Raw genomic sequence first — 19,309 nt, 5'->3', positions numbered from 1 at the left:
GGGACCCCAGCTGGCCAGAGCGGCCTCACTGCGCCGCGGCTGGTGCTCCCCCTGGAGGCGGGCAGCCCGCACGGCGGCTCTGCCGGCTCTGAATCAGAAACTCAGTGATTCCGCTGTGAACTAGGCAAAGTACCAAAACTGCGACGGGGGAGAAGAGAAAGACAACCGAAAGAGGTTTCATCGATTTGAGTCCAGGAGCATTTTGCATTTTTCACGTCTTTTTCTAAAGAAACATCCCACCCCTAAGCTAAATGAAGGCTTAAAAGGCAAGGACAGTTTTACCAAGAGCTGTAAGCATCAATTAATAGTTGCTGGCCTAATTTAGGTAAGTCTTCTCTATAATCCAAATTGATGTATTAGTAATAGCAACTACCGACTGGCTGCTCTAATTCTAAAATATGACCCTGAGCTTTTTTCTAAAAGGGTTTGAATACTTGCATCCCACTTTTTAGGATTCCCAGACAAAATGCAACACGTGTCCAGCCCAAACTATAAAGGTGGCAGGTCGTGGGAAGTTCATTTACTGGAAACTTTTTTTTTTTTTTTCGGTTTACCAACAACTCCAGTCCTACAGCCAAGAAGACTTGCCCTGCACAGTGATCCTCCCTTCCCTGAATTCTAGCATACTCGCTCAGCCAAGCCACCCTCGAGGGGGTCTCAAGCCCTTCCATTCAATGGCTATTACTCAGTCTAACAGTTTGTTCCTGGAAATGTCATGTAAATGTTTAGGATTATTGTCAAATTTGAGAAAACCTCTATCAAATATCTTTCACATAAGAATAAGATTTCAGGGACTTCCCTGGTGGCACAGTGGTTAAGAATCCGCCTGCCAATTCAGGGGACACGGGTTCGAGCCCTGGTCCGGGAAGATTCCGCATGCCACAGAACAACTAAGCCCATGCGCCACAACTACTGAGCCTGCACTCTAGAGCCTATGAGCCACAACTACTGAAGGCCGTGCACCACAACAAAGAGTAGCCCCTGCTCGCCGCAACTAGAGAAAGCCCACGCGCAGCAACGAAGACCCAACACAGCCAAAATTAAATAAATTAATTAAAAAAAAAGATTTCAGGCATTTCACATTTTCTTGTGCAGTGACTAATCATAAATATTAAATACTCTTTGAATTGATGACATTTATTAACCAATTTGTCATTGATGTCCTCCTTGAGGTTGTGTGTTAAGTGTATATCTTCACTGATGCCTGTAAATTGTGTCAAATCAGCAAAGAATTTCAGCCTTCTCCCAGTGTGTTCATACAGTTCCCTCCTTTTCATTAATTGGTTTATCAAACAATTCATTACTGTTCATTACTTCTGTTCAAATGAATCTCTCCACCTTCATGAACTACTGCTTTTGTTTGATCTGAAAAAATGTAGAGACCGTTAAGTGTAAGCAGTGCTGCTTTCCTTCTGGAGGCTCTGAGAATCCGTTTCCTTGCCTTCTCCAGCTTCTAGAGGTCACCTACAATCCTTGGCTCATGGCCCCTTCCTCCATGTTCAAAATCAGCAGCTTAGCATCTTTTCAGCTCTCTGACCTCTGCTTCCAACCTTGCATCTTCTCTAACTTTGACCCTCCTGCCTCTTTATAAGGACCCTTGGATTATGTTGGGCACATCTGGATAATCCAGAACAGTCCCTCCATTTCAAGGTCTTTAATTTTAATCACATCTGCAAAGTCCTTTTTACCATGCAAGTTAACATAGTCACAGATTCTGGGGATTAGGACATGGACACCTTTGGGGGAATGTTATTCAGTCCACCGCAAGGGCCCTGAAGCTTAAACTCCATTTCCTTCAGGTAAATCTACCTTTTCTTCCTCATTACCAAAATCTGTTTGGTCCTGAGTTCTGACTGTGAGAGTTCCAACAGGGAGGAATACCTGTAATTATAACTGGGATAAGTGTTATGAAGTAAAAGAAGAGAGATGTTATATGAGGGCAAACAGTCCAGGACCTAATTTAGATGGAAGGGCAACAATGCCTTTGAATAAGTGATATTTAACTGAGATACAAAGGATGAGGAATTAATTATACAACAAACAGGGGGAGTGTTTCAGACAGAGGGGACAGCATGTGTGGCCTGGGAATAGTGATGTCAGAAGGTCAGTGTGGCTGAATTGTGTCCCTGCCATCAAATCCTCAGCACCACCACAATGAGTGGCACATAGTTGGTACTCAAGATTATTAGCTTAGCAGTTCTTATTAGCCCTGGCAGCACATTACAGTCACTACAGGACTTTAAAAATACCAACACCCTAGCCGAGACCAAGTCAGAATTGTTTGGAAGTGTGACCCAACATCCATAGTTTTTAAAGCTGCTCAGAGAATTCTAATGTGCAGTCAGGGTTAAGAGCCACTGTGTCAGATACAACCACAGGAGTAAAGAATGAAAGAATGACAAAATATTTGCTTGGGGTAGGATTTTCTCTAAGGAGGTTTCCTTTTGTTTAAAGAAAAGAAGGGTTTTGGCCATCTTGATTATACATTCCTATTCAGTCTTAGAAAATGCAGAAAAGTCTTTCAAAAACGTTGTTAAAATAAATAAGCTACAAGGATATATTGTACAACACGGGAATATAGCCAATATTTGATAAATAACATTTGTAATATAAATGGAGTATAACCTTTAAAATTTGGGAATCACTATGTTGTACATCTGTAACTTATATATCAACTATACCTCAATTTTTTAAGAAGAAAAAAAAGCCACTTAGCAATAGAACGCTTATCAGAAGAGACTCAGAGTGATCTAGCAACCACCCCAGTGTAACCAGTTGTCTCAGTAGAAAAGAGATGTGTTGGAATGGAGAGGTGTTTAAAAAACACACCGTATCTACAAAGGAAAGGGCATTTCTTGGTTTTGAGCTCTATTTCCCAGAAGGTGGTCCAGTTTTTTGTAGTACTAATGAATGACCATCAGAGGGAGACATGCTCCCAGAAAGCTTGGCTTCCCCCAGTCTCCAGTCTACACCAGGCTAACAAGTATCAGGTGTTTTTAACAACACTGAGAGCTCTCAAGGCATAATCATGGAGTGAGCAAGTCACAGGATTAGAGCTAGGTAGCATATATTTATCTATGCCAGAGTTCGGTTCATTTCAGTTCTCCAGCAGTTTAAGCATTTAAACCACCAGAAAAAAAATGAATCATGTATGTATGTCAGGTATTGTATGTGCAAAACTAAGGAAAATTTTCCTTCAGCAGACAGTACAATTGGAAATGAAGTATCAAGCAAATCTTTCGGAAAGAGATCTCTTGTCTTTTGTTAATTGCAAAGAAAACATCCTAGGTCTCCTTGAATTTCTGGAGTTAGAATCACAGCTAGACCCCTCGGGAAGAAGAAACGAGCTCGGCTACTTGCTGAAAACCCAATTTGCTATTTTTCTTTGCATTTACGTACACATGGCAGAACCACACAGGGTTTCACATATACGTTAGATGAAATAATGTATGTGATGGGAATGTATATAGTGCCTAGCCCTAGTTAACCTTCCCTTCCAAAAGTAAAGTAACTGATCATTAGCAAGGGAATACCTTTTGCAAAGGTTTAAGCAAACGCATTGCTTTGCAAAGCCTTTAAATGCGACTGGTGAGAGGTGGGGTCAGTCAGGGAGGGAGAACATCTGTGTGAGGGGATAATGGATTTATTGCAGGCATTCCGTCTCACACAACTTGGGGAGGAGTCCAGGAAGTGAAGGTTTGGAAGGAGATGCTGGAGGCTCAGATAAAAAGTTACAAACTAGTCTGCCTGAGGGGGCCCCGCTGAAGTGGGACCACAAAGGGGATCTTTAGGACCTGCTGCCTCTGTGCGGCCAGCTACTGCTGTGTGAGCCCCCCACCAAGCATCTATCTGGTGGTGGGCCTGTGCTCTGTTGCTCAGCGGGGCTAGAAGGCAAGAAGAAGAGCTGGACATGAAGTGGAGGGGGACAAGGACATGCCAGAAACTGCCAGGAACTTGCCTTTCCATGTCACTGTATCTGATTGTGAAAAGACTGTCAGAAGATAACAGCCACTGCCTTGCCCTGTCTCCCAATTCTCCTGGAAAGTCCTCCTTGTGCTAATTTTAAACTGGAATCATACCGGAAAGGGGACACTGGGAAACATAGTTCCCACATTAACCAAGTTGACCAAAAAAACAAAACAAAACAAAAAAACAGCACACATATAGGCTCTTACAACTAATTTTGCAGATGAGAAAACTAAGGGCCACATAGTTAGGTAAATTGCCTAAACTCACATTACTATCTCAAAGCAGAAGCAAGCTCAGAATTCAAGTCAGAGGGGTAATCTTCCACTCCACTATCATGCCTCTCATCCTCTGTGGTACTTAAGTATTTCAAGAAAATGGTAGAAAAATTTCATGCATCACTTCTGAGTTCCCTTCCTAGGCTAAGAGTCTTTGAGTAGCCAGTGTACCATCACTAGGCATAAATCAGACTATCTTGCCCAGACTATGTCTGGGCATCTGGGTTACAGGGGCTCTTTGATGAGAAGTTATGCCTGTGGCCACCAAATCTCAAAATCATTGAGTAATGAGATACGAGCTATTAGGCATGTGATGGATCATCTTACTTGGGGTGTAGGATTATGTGAGAACTTGGATTCCAAACCACCTAAGAATTGATTGCCCAGACAGCACTATTGCATATCATAGAAAACATCAATAAAAACTCTGCAAAGTGCCTAAGAAATTATGATGTCCATATATTTGATCATTTCCTTTATACTTCAAAACAAGCACCAGAAACTCATAAAGTCAAAGGTTTGTAAATTTTTTCAGAAACGGACAAGGAAAGGCAATAGGAGATAACATGGGAAAGTCCAGGCTAGCTTTGCCTTTTTCTATTCCTTTCTGGCGCTGGGTTTCCTTTCTAACCCTTTAATATTCTCACTCCTTAGAAACCACACTAGTTCAGGGTTTGTTACATCTGGCCAAAGAAAAGCTAAGGAAGGGCTCATACTGATCCCAGAAGGCTCTGAGATGTCTTCTTGGTCCAGATAATGAGCAGTTTAGAAGATTCCAGCAATCTGTGTTGTTAAAGGGTCCGCTTCAGCCCTAGAATGACACTTAGCTCACCCCAGGGGCTCAACCCAAACTGAAATTTTAGGCTGAGAGGGATCTTAACTCTCATCTTAGTCTCACAACAAACTCCTGGTGATCATTCAAATAGAAGCAAAGCACATCTTAGTCTTGAAATATACTCCAGGAAGTGAATTTTATCAGAACTGGCCTCAATTCCACTCCCTTTCTCTCAAAACACTGATCCTGTGGTTTCATTTTCATCTTCACAAAATTTTGATGCCAAAGTCAAGATAAAGTCCAAGGCTATTCTACTCTGACAATTATTTTCTGCAAATACGACTGGACTAAAGCATCTTCTGACCAACAAGAAAGGAAACTTCTGACATTTTTATAGGGAAAGAAAAGGTGGATAAGTCATACAAATTGCTCTTAGCCTATGCATTTGTTTTTAGGCAAACAGAATGAGAAAAGACTTACAAATGATTTTACTTTTTAAAAACCCCAAAAATGTATTTTACATGTTTACCTTCCAATCTCACAAGGTACATTAAAAAAAAACAAATGTATTTAGTTACTTTTTGTGTTTGTTTTTGTTTTGTTAATCATCTAGCAGGATGTTATAAGTCCTAGGTAAGCAAGTTTGCAATAGGGCAGTAAGGTTTTAGGATTTTTCTTCAGTGAATTCACTACCTAAGATCTCAGCCTATCTTCACTGTAATCCCCAGACTGCATGTCACCTGTTTTAATTTTGACAAATGAAAAGGAAAAAGAGGAGATGAGGTAAGAAAAAGGGGAAAAAAGAACATCTGTGATACGGACAACCCATAGTTAATTGCAAAAGACTCATATTTACATACATAACAGATATAAATTCAGTTACCTGTAAACATCTTAGGTTTAACCACTGTGGTACGTGTTCAGTCAATACATGAAAATAAACTCTGATGTACACTCTTCCTATTTTCTTCCTTAATGTGGTGCTATACAAGTGGTGGGAGTGGAATTGCATTCCCTCTGAACATAAGGACGTGTACTTGTTGGCCTAGCGCTTCTGGAAAGCATGAAGCTCCACCAGCTCTTGTGAAGCAAAATCCGGGAATCAACTCTACGATTAACTGATTTTTGAATAAAACTCGTCTCCAAGTTGTTGACTTCTGCAACATATATGTTTAATAACTGCCATTTCACTTGTCTTACTCATCATTTTTGTTCTGACCTTCCCTTGATTGGGACCCTGAAGTAGTAAATTTACATCATCTCTTCCTCTGCTCACTAGACCCCATTCCAAAGGATTGGAGCTCCTCAGAAATTCCACAGGGACCAGTTTCTAGTGAGAATAAGAGCACGCATGTGCACAGCAAAGCCAACTCAGACTTTTCAGACTGCTGCTCCGAGCGCTTCCACCCCAGACAACTGCTGTACCACAGACCCCATCAAATATGTGCTCATGTGGACAGATGGAAAACCCATTAGGAAGTACAGCCGACTCTGTGTTCCCACATTTGCAGGAGAGAAACCACATTTGGTGCAAGAGCAGTGCAAAACCACTAGGGTCAGTGCCTTTAAATCAACTGAATGTCTAACCTCTTCTAAAATATTACACAAGCAAAGCCCATATGGTTAGCTAAAGACTACCTTACAAAATGTACATGGGCTGGGGCTACACCAAAGACCCAAGCCCACTATGTATTTTTTCTATAGCTCTATCTAATTTTTCTTATTTGGAAAATTGTTATACAAATGATTTGCTTATTAAGAATACTAACAAATAGCTATTATAAAGCAACTTATAAGTACAATTATAGCTCAATAAAGTGGGGGGAAAGTACAATTAGAAGACTTAAAAGCCATCTTATAAGGGATTATTAGTTTGCCATACTTCTTCTAAGTTAACTCAGCACATCTTATTTTGGGGTGTTATGAACCAGCAAAATGTACCTAACTTTTTCTGGACTTTTTTTTCTGGAATCACTGATGGCAGGATTGAGAGCTTCCTCACGAAGGAGAGAATCGCTTTCTACTCCGTCTCCTCCCTGAGTCCACATGGGCCCCTCCTTGAGCCTGCCTGGTGGACCACTGTCCACACACTGCAGGAGGAGGGATGACCAGAAAGCATCTGGAGAAGTAGCTGCCTCCATTGTGGAGTTTTCTTTCGTTCTGTATTTTAAGGTCATTTTGGCCATTATTTTCCCACTGAGGCTTGTAACCTATTTGGTTTTCTGCAAACTAAGATCCCTTAGCTCTTCTTAAAATCACTCTGAGGGGGAACGTAAGGTAATTTTCACATAAAATTTGCTTCCCGATTGTCCACATGGGGACGTGTGCAAGCCGTAAGCTCACCACATACTGGTGGCTTTGGCAAGACGTCAGCTCTTCAAACAAAGCCCGCGCGTGCTTCCCTCCATGGGACGCAAAGGGGCTCGGACCTCCAGGCCTGACTACAATTTAATCAGCTCTGTCCTTTTTTTCCTCATAATTATTTTTGTGAAATTTTGAAACCCAAGTATGTTTGCCTGCGGGCAGAGTGCTTATGACAGTTATTTTAGGAGTTTAAACCTCAGTAGAAACAAATACATATGTCTAGGCGTGGAGAGACATGATGTTGGTGAATGTAGATGTATCAGGAGAAAATCTGGCTGAGTGGGGACCACGAGGAGTGAACCTATAGATTAAACCATATGCTAATTTGCAAAGCCACGTCGCACCCCTTAGGAGTTACTTGAAGGAATTCAACAGTTGCCTACCTTTATAACTCATGCCCTGCATGATGTCTTCTCCCCTGCTGGATGGCTGTGCCGTTGAGAAGGTCCCGACCCAGCAACACCACCTGAAGAGTGAAGGCATCACCCCCAGCAGAGACGGGGTCTCACTCTCCATCTTCTCTCGGAGACTGCAGCAGGGCAGGCCACTCTGACAGGTGGAGCTTAGGCTTTTTACTCAACGATGAAGTGCTTCGATCCACAGGTAATTCAAACTCCCAACGCCGTCTAGAGAAAGATAGGCCCAGTAACCCCCAAAGGGGCTAACAGCCCCTTCTTCTCTTGCATAGCTGCTGAGGAATTTTATTTTCTGCTATCTCAGTTCCTTTATTCTCCATGTTATATACTGTAGAATGTACTTCATCACTTGTATTTTTCTTCACTTGTATTATTCTGATATTGATGATCATCTCAATGTCTTGGAAAAAAACTATTAAATTCAATGTTTCAATTTTTGCCATCTTCAAATGGGGATAAATCGCTCTATTATATTATAGGGATGCTGCAGTCGTGTACGCATATATACTGATCCTTCTTTCCTCTTATCTCCTAATCACTCCCTTAATCTCAAACTTTGCTAGCACAGTTGCTTATCCTTCCCTAAACACTGTACTCACTCTCCCATCAGTGTCTATCCTTTCCTTTTACATGTGTGCCCCCATCTCTGCCTCTACTTGTCTCTACTCTTTCTTCAAAGTCCCTCTTCCCCTCAGGTCTTCCTGACTCACCCCATCCACCACCTTCCTATGACACACAGGTCCACACTACACATTGGACACCTACTCCATGCTGTCTTGGATTACTCGCAATTATGTATCAAGTTGCAACATATGAAATGGGTAACATTCAACTATTTTTGTCCTACAAAACAGTAGTTACATACGGTTCAATCTAATATATGCATCTTCTCACCCCAAATACAAATTCTCTTTGCATTCCTAGGGTCTTCAATAGATCCTTATACAGTGTAGGCATTTGCTATTAAATAGAAATAGACTTTGACTATTCCTAAACTGGCGAAATAGAGGATAAGCTTCTATTTTAATCTGAAAATGCATCCTAGCCCATTAATACACTCACCACGGGTGATCTGGGATGTTTATGATTCCCCCTTGCAAAAATGTCCCACTACAGCCTGAAATATAAATATAAAACTTTACGGTGCTAGAAGTTATGGCTAGAGACATTGCTTTATAAATATTATAGGGCTTTAATAGATTCTACACTTCAAAAAATGATTCACAGAATTTTCATCAATAAATTCTATGTTCACTAGACTATATTTCATATTTATTATATAATTAGTTACACAACCCAGTTAGAAAAGAACATTATAATATGGCACTTTACCTAATTACATTGATTCCTCTGTCCCTCTCCCTTACTGCGATCTTAATTCTATATATATATAATTCTATTCTATAATTCTATTAATTAATGATGAACTGAAACTGGATAAGAAAAAGTCTAGAGAAAAAGTATACATAGTTTTAAAGCTAAGGTATCTGATATCAAGTGCAGGGCCCCATTGGTTTCCAAAATAAAAATATTCAAAATAGCGTCATGACTATTGAACTGAATTCAGTATTCTAAGAACAGAATACAACTACAACAGTGGAGAAACAGAGAACTGGGCAGCCTATTACTTTGAGTACATCCATATTGGTAGGCTCAGAATTATATAAGGAGACAAATCGGTGTTTCATCTCCTCCTTGCTCTGGTGATGGATTAGTGAAGTCCAGATTTCTTTTTCAATGATTCCATTTCTTAGAGCCACAGCTGATGAGTCATGTCTTCAGATCTTAACCCCAAATGCATTTTTAGTGTTTTATATTAAGGCTTTCATTTATGCAATATCAGAACATATAAGCCAGGTTTCATGAAGCCAGGTAAATATCTATTTTAGGGGAAAAAAAAAAACCCAACGAGCTTTGTACTAATTGGTTCAGATTTGCCATTTGTCATTTATAAGTCACTAAAAACAAACTATATAACTTTGTTTTGCATTTCCTTTTAATCTTGAGATGAGCAGAGTTCTGAAGTAGTCTTGATGAATGTGGTCCATCTTAATGCGAAAAAAATGGGAAGGAGTCACATTTCTTCCACTGGTGGTAGGAAGCCTACTTTCAACCCCCAAGCTCTCTCATGGTCAAGACAGCCTTTGAGAACATTTTAAAAAGTTAGACTTTCTCTTCAAAGACCTTCTTCCTTTATGGTCCCCAAACCACAGTCAACTTCAGCTGTCTTAATCTTGCTTTTTCTTGGCAGAAAGCTAGAGTAGTCTTTCTGTTATGAAGTAAACAGAGAGGTTAGAAATACATATGAGAGGAAATAATTTCCATAACAACAATAATAGTTAAAAAGCCAAAGTTTAAAATAATATAAAAAAGGCAACTAAAAGGTTGTATCTGTTAAGCACTGGTTGTTTTAAATGGTTTTATCCTGTAGAAGCTTTGTTTCCGAGGTAGGTATACATCTGTTAGTGCTGAGTGCTTCCTACCTGTATGGAGAGGTACGCGTGTCCAGAGCACCTTTCCAGGCACTGGGATCTCTCCAGGTAACACTTGAACTCTGCCTCTCTTGTCTTTTTCCCCCTCTCTTAAAGACATGTGACTTTCAATTGTTAACCTCACCCAAAACCTTTAGTGCACATCCCACACAAAGTTTTAAAAAGTATTATAGTTATTTTAAAATATTTTAAGAAGTTATGGTTGCTGCAGACCTTCAGTAAGTGAACAGTTGGCTTTCAGTGTTTATAAAATCTCTAAGACAGGGCCATGGAGAGTGGGCTTTGGCCCTGGTGAAATAAATGTGTGGCAGCTCACCAGGCAGAGCAGCTAAAATTGTTTTTTCTCTGAGAGATTTGTCTTGATAGAGAGGCCCCATGGCAGAGTGGTTAAAGGAACAAATAAACTTTATTTGTTAAATAACAAATATAGACAGCTTGGGTACGGATACTAACTCCGTCATTTACCAGCTGTGTGACCTTGGGCAAGTTACTTAACCTCTCTGTGTTTTCAGTTCCCTTGGCTACAAACCAAGGATAATAATAATACTTGGGTTGCTGTGAAGATTAAATGAGTTATATGTGGAAAGCAATTATAACAGTGCCTAGCTTAGGATAAGCTCTCTATACAGGTTGGCTACAATAAGTTGGAATTCAATATAATTGGACACCAGGCCCCCTTCTGACATGCTGGCCCTGCTCAGAGCATGAGGGAGGTTTGCCTGCTTTAGCATTTCTGCTCACCCATGCTGACTATTGTGTTGTCTGTTGTTCTAGGACAGTGGCTCTCAAACTCAAACATGCATCAGACTCAACTGGAGGGCTTGCTAAATACAGATTGCTGGCCCCCAACCCCAGAGTTTCTGATCCAGTAAGTTGGGGGCCTGAGAATTTGAATTCCTAGTAAGTTCCCGAGGGATGCTGACCCTTCCGGTCTAGGGACCCCACTCTGAGAACCACCGTTTTAGAATAATAGTTCCAATCCTGGCTGTGCTTTAGACCACGTGGGGAGCTTTAAAAAATTCTGCTGCCAGGCCCCTCAGATCAGTTAAATCAGAATCTTTGAGGGTGCAGCCCAGCCATCATTAGTTTTTCGAGCTCTCCAGGTGATAACAATATGAAGCCAAGGTTGAGAACCACAGCTCTATGCCATCACTATGCTGCCGAAATGGATGAATTTAAGTGACAGAGTGATTTTACAGATAAAGAAGTTGAAGCTTGGTGTAGTGTTTCCCATTGGAGTTCTTGCTATAAATGCTGATTTACTGAATCCACCTTTTGGGGTGAGGCCCAGGAATTTGCATTTCAGTAAGCACCCCAAGAGTCCCTTATACACATTTAGTTTTTTGATCTGCCTGAAGACACACAGCCAGTAATTGGTGGAGTTCTCACCTCCTGTCTCTGATGTAAGCAGCCAGAAATGCTGTTATTATGTAGGGGAGACAGCTCTGCATTTAATCTGTTTTTAAAATTTTTCTCTGAGCTCATTCACTCGAGGAAGGACCTTATATATTTATAAATACTGTACTTATATACTATCTTTATATACACAGTGGACTCTGTGACGGGAGCTGGACCAATAATAAATCCCATTCAAATGCTACTTAGAGGCTACCTTTATTTTGTTCACCCACTCTAGGATTTGAACCTTGAAAGGAAGCGTTAGTTGAGGGCATGGCTCCGGAATCAGACTGCCTGCTTCCTTCTACCATTGATAACTGTACAGCCTGGAGCAAGTCACCTAACTCTCTGTGCCCCAATTTCCTCAATTGATTTATAGGATCATGGTAAGGATAAATGCATTAATCCACAGAAAAGTGCTTCGAACAGTGCCTGGCAATGAGTGTCTATTAATGCTTCCTATTATGATATTTATTGCTATTGCTATCTGCACAGCAGACCTAAATGCTTGAAAAACTAGTTTATAAACTTAAAAGTTCTTTTCTACAGAGTTCACTGCAGAAAGTCAATGAAACTAAAATATACAAACTAGAAAGAGGATTTTTAAAAAATGTATGGAGTGTAGAAGAAAATTACTAAAGACTTTTGTGTGCTTCTTGGAAGTTTTCTATATATAAATTCAGGAAAGTATTTCTCCTCACCCAACTGGGTGCCACGGTAAAAAAAACACTATTTCTATGATGGTTGTCCAATTGGACCAGCCTATACAGAGGAGCTTCTGTGAAAGACAATTCTGGCTTAACCTTGAAAGTAGAATGACTGGTAACTTAAAGGGGAAAAATGGGCAGATTTATCAGAATTATAATATAGCCATTACATAATTTTACTCACAGACCTGGCTTTGTTGACTGTGGTGTTTTTTACTTTTGCCTTGTTCTGGAACTTCAATCTGCTAAACAGATTAGTGAAATGTCAGTCAGCACAGCCGGAGGAGCGAGCACACAAATAATCTATTTAACCAGCACATTTCTCCTTCCACAATAATCCTCTTAATGGTCCCGAAGGCTGCCAGTCAGCAGGACACCTGCTCGTCAACTGCACAGGCCCCCTTCGTTTGCAAGTATCTCAGCGTTACAGAAATTGAGTCCCCCAAAAGTGAAGTGAAGCTTGATGTTTAACATTGGAGGCTGCCTGTGGATGTTGTGATTTAACACAGCTTTTAAAAGGACTTCACACGAAATGAACTCCTGAATCCAGAAATAATCCACAGAGCTCCAATCCATATGCTGAACCAAAGCCAGATGGGGCTTTGATTAATCAAAAAGCATCATTAATCAAGGGAAGAATCAAACCAAAGTTTAAAATACTTGAATATATCTCATGCACATAAGGTAAACTTAATATAACGGTCAGGGGCCCAGCAGAACATAGATGGCCCACTCCTGGGGTAACTAGGGGAGTTTCTAAAAGGAACTGCCTAATGGGGGTGTGGGGAGGATTCAAGTGAATCAGTGACGGGGTGTGGGAGCCCTCAGAGGCTAGCAGTGAGGGGCTAGGGAGGGTGGGAGTAATTCTTACCGCTTCTAGGCCTGAAGGGGCGAGGGCAGCAGCTGGTACTGGAACCAGAGTGGCCGTAGCAGCAGGGAGGAGAGGTCACCTACAGGAGCCGTGGCCCTCAATAGAGGGCCGGGCCAACCACAGAGACCCAGCTGGGACAGAGCTGGAGAAATAAATACCCCAGTCTCCATTTTCTCCCACTCTCCAACCTCACTGGGTTTCCCCATGGCTGACACTGGTCGGAGGCTGGAGGTCAGAGGGCAAGATCACGGCACACAAAGGTCAGTCTCCTAGCCAGGGTTTAGGGGAAAGTGCTCTTAGACTCTCCTTATAGAAAAAGAAAAGAACTGCTATTAAACAACTGTGCATTATGTGCGTATGTCAACTTATCAGTCTATAATCCTGAATGTTTCTGTACTAATTGCCTTTCTCCTTCAACAATAAACTTCTTAACACTGGATTCTCAGTTTCTAGCCACTGTATGGTAAACATAGGCATTGGTAAATGATAGAATGAGGGGGTGAATTAACTAAGTTGTTTATTATTGCTTGTTACTCATGAGACTATAGAGTGGGACATTACAAAATAAGTGGGATAAATAACATGACACTGCAAAAGAGCATTATCTTTTAACTTAATTTTGCCATAAAATACATTGCTTTGAAGGATACGTAGGACTTCCTTTAGGTTAATATTCTCAACAGAGATGGTTATATAATTGAAGCCTATCTCAATAGTTTTAAAAAATCATTATTAGGTCTTGGTAAATGAGAAATTAATGTTCTGATATCTTATGTGTTTCATTATTATTATTTTACGATATTACATTATAGTTTGTAAGTAGTCTTGTGCGACGAAATACAGAAGTTGGGGGAAACCTCCCGGAATTTTTCTCTCTCCTAGTCTCCTTCCCCTCCCCCTCCCCATGTAGAAATGAAATAAAATAGAACCCACTACAGATGTTAAGCAATTTCTGTTATAATCAGTTTCCTTGACTTATTTCAATAGGCTTTATATATTTTATATACGGGGGTAATAAAGTTGGGGGAAAAAGGTAATCCTTTTTTCATAATGCAGTATTCCTGCACTCTCTCTCTCATCAACAGAATTTCTGTTAATAATATAACCCTTCATTCCTGCACAGTAACTTCCCCCTTGGCTCTCTAAAACTTTGTCCTCCTGCTGTGCTCAGACCATTCTTGTGATGACTGTAATGTCAGTACATTTTCTGTTTCCTGAACTGGACCAGCTGTGCAAAGGCTGCCATTCTTGGGACATCACATAGCACTGCCCTTGGTGTTTCCCCTTCTCATCACATAGCAGAAGCACACTTCAAAGCACCCATCTCTGAACCCAGTGGCCTTTTACATAGTCTGATCTTGCCCCAAATGAAAGAGGAGTGGAGAGAGAAATATTTATGGCAATGGTAGTTGGGGAGGGAAGGGGAGGTATGAGGCAAGCTGGAATCAGAAGGTTACCTGTTCTTTGCCATTTTTCGGAAAACCAATTTAGAGATTCAGACCCACTGAAGACGGTAGAGCAGAAAGGTCTCTGGTGACATCATGGAGTCACCATCCCAGCCCCAGACTGCCTACTTCTTGGCTTCTTTTAGATGAGAGAGAAACAAACTTTTATCTTGTCCAAGACACTTATTTTGTCTTGTTTTGTTTTTTGTTACAGGAAGCCAAATCTATTCCTAACTAATAGACTTTATTTTCAAATAAAATAATCCTTTAATTCTGTTCTATTTACAAGTAGCAAATATTAAAAAAAAAACAATTTAGGTTTTTGTGTAGGAGCATAGCTCTAAGAAGAATGTTACACTTCTTTTTCCCTTTCTGGTTTTCAATTAATACTGTCTGAAGAATTTAACATGGTTTTTGTTGCGTGTTTACATTTTCCTTTAGTGCATTTGTTTGACTTCAAATTTTAATGATCTCTTCATAAATGGTTCAAGTCTTACCTTTGAAAGCATTGCTTAAAGCTAACTAAGCTAATTAACTTTGTTGGCACTAAATTTCTTCTTTCACTCCTTCCTTCTTACCAGGATAAAACAGTACTATTTAATCACCCTAGGGACCATCTGCTTTATTTATGGGGCTCATTTGGTTACAGTTTTCTTAATTTCTCTTTCCCTCCCCAGATTCTTCAAAGTTATCAAAATCTTAGAATTTATTCTGCCTTGCAAATTAGAGACCTCTGTATCTTAGTCCATACAAGCCTTCTATAAGCGATAGGTGTCAGTTCAGACGTTATGTGTTTACCCAGAAAATGAGTGAATGTCACAGTCAAACATTTATATGGCTACTTTAAGCTCCATAAGATGACTTGTTCTCATCAATTGTGCTTTGTGAGGAGGTCTAGAACTTAGTCGCAGTTAAACAGCTGATCTGTCTGTTCTATTTCCCTTCCAGGGTCCCATTCTACCCAGGGGTTTGTAGATGAAATTCCAGACTAAAATGTGTACTATTCCTACAACATCCAGTTTTCCAGAGGAAGGCTCTTAACTTTTCTTTCTAAGAACGAAAATAAGGGAAGAAATAAAGAGTTTGTGGAAATAAAACTTGAGTATTTGGATAAAGCAGTACAAGTTTTATTGACTACCATGCTGATTTTGCTGTCAGCCACTGGGATAACTATAGATTTTAATTTGCGTGCAAATCTAAGGAATGTGGTAGCATGCTTGTTTTTCTTTAAAACTTTAAATAGACTACTACCTTCTCCTATTATAGAGCAAACTCTTTTGCTATTCACTGTACAAGTATTTCCTGCATCAATTAGCCTACACTTTACTGAACCACATTTGAGAGTACTTCTCCCTTTTAATGGGGCTACTTTAATTACTTTTCTCTCTCTGTCTCTCTGTATCTGTCTCTCTCTCTCTCTCTCTACATATATATACACGCACACGTATGTATAATGACATGATATATTTATGTTTATATATATTTATCATTATATATGTAAATATGTAAATTGGAGCCTAAGAGGGTCCATCCTGCCTAGGAGGTTAGATTTCATTACTCTTTTAAAAAGAGCATGGGACTTGGGACTTCCCTCGTGGCGCAGTGGTTAAGAATCCGCCTGCCAATGCAGGGGACACGGGTTCAATCCCTGGTCCAGGAAGATCGCACACACCGTGGAGCAACTAAGCTCATGCACCACAACTACTGAGCCTGTGCTCTAGAGCCCACAAGCCACAACTACTGAGCCTGTGCACCGCAACTACTGAAGCCTGTGTGCTCTAGGGCCTGTGTGCCACAACTACTGAGCCAGTGTGCTGCAACTACTGAAGCTCGTGTGTCTGGAGCCTGTGCTCTGCAACAAGAAAAGCCACCACAATGAGAAGCCCGCACACCACAATGAAGAGTAGCCTCTGCTAGCCGCAACTAGAGAAAGCCCATGTGCAGCAATGAAGACCCAACACAGCCAAAAAAAGAAAAGAAAAAAGACACGTTCTTAATTAAAAAAAAAAAAAGCATCCTTGATTCTTTTATTGCTTTGATTTGCTACTTTCTAGTACATTTTGAAGTGTTCGAACACCAAGGGGCAGTAAATTTTATCTTCCCTGGGAAAATATTTTCAGTTCTAGAAGAAAGAGAAATAAGTATAAAATGCAAGTTTTTTCTTAGAAAAAAGCTGCTAAGTCAAGTAAAGATCAATGTTAAACTAATGGTATTATCCACCCTTTTATAAAACACTAAAATTAAATGAAAACATTAGGGAAAGTTTTCAAATATTTTCTGTTGTATTTTTAAAGACCAGTGTACTATTCTGCAAGAGAGTTATGTTTATAAATGTCAAGCAAGCATTAGTATTTGTAATCATTTTTTATTTAAAACCAAACTGTACTATCTTATTTGGGACAAGCTTTTTTCATGATGGTGACAAGGCAAGTAGCAAGTTTAAAATCTCAGGAACTCTCTTTATAGCACCAACACTTTCAGTGAGTAACTAGGCCTTTATTGAAGAGATGAAGACTAGAAAAACAAAGTAAATTTTACATTGAGGAAAAATTATAGCCTTGAGAGCTTCTTTTACTCAATGGCTTCTCCAAACTGCTAAAGGCATTTTAATTTGGCACCATGGAAGTATTAAGAGGCTGTGAGTTCTTTCTAGAGACAAAACTGCAGAGCTTATGTAAGCTCATCGCTGCTGTGTTAAAGACCTCTTAAGATCCTGTCTTTATGATGTTGCTTTTGTGGTAAATCTGGAGTCTTCCATTTGGGGGAAGGTAGAAATACAAGGATACAGAGTAGAGGATTAGAGCGTTCTCAGCAATCCAAGGATAACTTCTCCTTGGAAAAAATGGCTTGCATTCTGAAGACTAAGCTCCCAGAAGGCAGAGAAGCTCAGTTCTGGGCAGTTGGGTTCTTCCCTTGAGGACCAGACTTGCTGGCCCAGGGAATTCATCAGTGTAGTTTAGTGTCAGCTGATGGTGGAAACAAAGTGAAACATATACACAGATAAGAGCACTTACCATTTCTGGATTCTCTGCAGCTTGCTTTGCCATCTTTTCTGAGATCATCTTTTTCAAGCAGCTACTCAGCAAAAAAGCCTAAGAAACCCAGAAATAAAGAACTCTCTCAATTGAAGAGATCCTCATTCTCTTCCTTCCCTCTTCATACAGCGAAGCAGATTTTGTGCTCTGCCCTACAACAGTATGCTTTTAAGAATTTAGGGGACTTCCCTGGTGGCGCAGTGGTTAAGAATCCGCCTGCCAACGCAGGCGACACGGGTTCGAGCCCTGGTCCGGGGAGATCCCACGTGCTGCAGAGCAACTAAGCCCGTGCGCCACAACTACTGAGCCTGCACTCTAGAGCCCGTGTGCCACAACTACTGAGCCTGCATGCCACAACTACTGAAGCCCGCGCACTTAGAGCCCATGCTCTGCAATGAGAAGCCCCCACACCGCAACAAAGAGTAGCCCCCACTCGCCATAACTAGAGAAGGTCCTCATGCAGCAACAAAGACCCAACGCAGCCAAAAATAAATAAATAAATTAATTAATTAAAAAAAAAAAGAATTTAGAGTTCTTTAACTTTCATTAATTTGCATAAGATATAATTAGCAAATAACCATAAATTTTCTCAATTACATGGATATATTTGCAGGAATTTTTTAAAAGGTAGATTAAAAATGACCAGGATCTCATTATTAATCTTTTTCCCTTTCAAAACTTCCCCCTTACATCCCTTTTTTTTCTATTACTTTGTAAACAGCTCATCTCTTATGAGCAACAAATAATAAAAACTGCTTATAATTGCAATCAAATCAACTGATTATGGTCAATCTTATATTTAACTGTATGCATAATGACTGAGAGACCTATTATTAGGCATACATACTAACCTGTTTGAAAGAATATATTAGTACCTTATGGCTTTTACTGAACTAAAGACAAAATTAGTTGTTTTTCTTCATTTTTAAATTTTCTGGTATTTTTAATCATTCACTGTCAAGACTGTCAGTTGCCGCCAACATCACCTGTGGCTTATTTCTGGCTCATCGCTGTTAGTGCCAAGACACACGTCATCCACCTTGCTGCACAAAAGCCGGGGCTTCCTTTTTCCAGGAACTTCACCCCATGTGCCAAGTTTAAGGTTCCCTGTGATTTTCCCATTTGCTCCTTTCCCACAAATCCTTTTCTTCCCCTCTTTTTTTCTGCTCTCAACTCTTGGCTTGTTCTTTTCTTATTCAGCCCGACTGAGGTTTGAGACAACTGAAGCTCAAAGCTTGAGGCTATAGAACTTTGGTATAAATTTGTGCCCAAGGATGGTCACTGAACAGGGTGGCTGGGGACTGGGGAAATGATGGAGAGGAGGAGGGGGGAGAGGGAGAGAAAACTCAGCTGGGGGTGGTAGCCGATATAGAAAACTCTTGGAGGACAGGACATAGAAAGCAGAATTAGAGGGCGACTGGGCCACACAGAGGGAGCATTCCAAAGTTTTGCAGGACTGTACAGCATGATGGGTTGCATTTTATTCAAGGGGAGAGAAAGGAGGGAAGGGAAAAGAAAGGGCTTCCACCAACAAGGAAAAGAGTGACAGATGTGGGGTTTAT

The 19,309-nt window shown here is 40.5% G+C and overlaps 1 protein-coding gene across 1 annotated transcript in view; it reads right to left on the bottom strand.

The window, feature by feature from the left end:
* Positions 1 to 9,007: 9,007 nt before the first annotated feature.
* SNX31 (sorting nexin 31) overlaps positions 9,008 to 19,309 on the bottom strand; it is a 67,256-nt gene continuing 56,954 nt past the window's right edge. Inside the window, exons 12-14 of the mRNA XM_036830584.1 lie at positions 17,727 to 17,804; positions 12,585 to 12,641; positions 9,008 to 10,068 (exon numbers count right to left, since the gene is read on the bottom strand). Coding sequence (XP_036686479.1) covers positions 9,976 to 10,068; positions 12,585 to 12,641; positions 17,727 to 17,804 — 228 coding nt within the window. The 3' untranslated portion in view covers positions 9,008 to 9,975. The remainder of the gene's footprint in view (positions 10,069 to 12,584; positions 12,642 to 17,726; positions 17,805 to 19,309) is intronic.

The sequence above is a fragment of the Balaenoptera musculus genome, chromosome 17 (genome assembly GCF_009873245.2).
Source record: "Balaenoptera musculus isolate JJ_BM4_2016_0621 chromosome 17, mBalMus1.pri.v3, whole genome shotgun sequence".
Taxonomy (NCBI): domain Eukaryota; kingdom Metazoa; phylum Chordata; class Mammalia; order Artiodactyla; family Balaenopteridae; genus Balaenoptera; species Balaenoptera musculus.
Note: the sequence above shows the minus strand (reverse complement) of the source record. Positions and strands in the feature narration are given on the sequence as shown.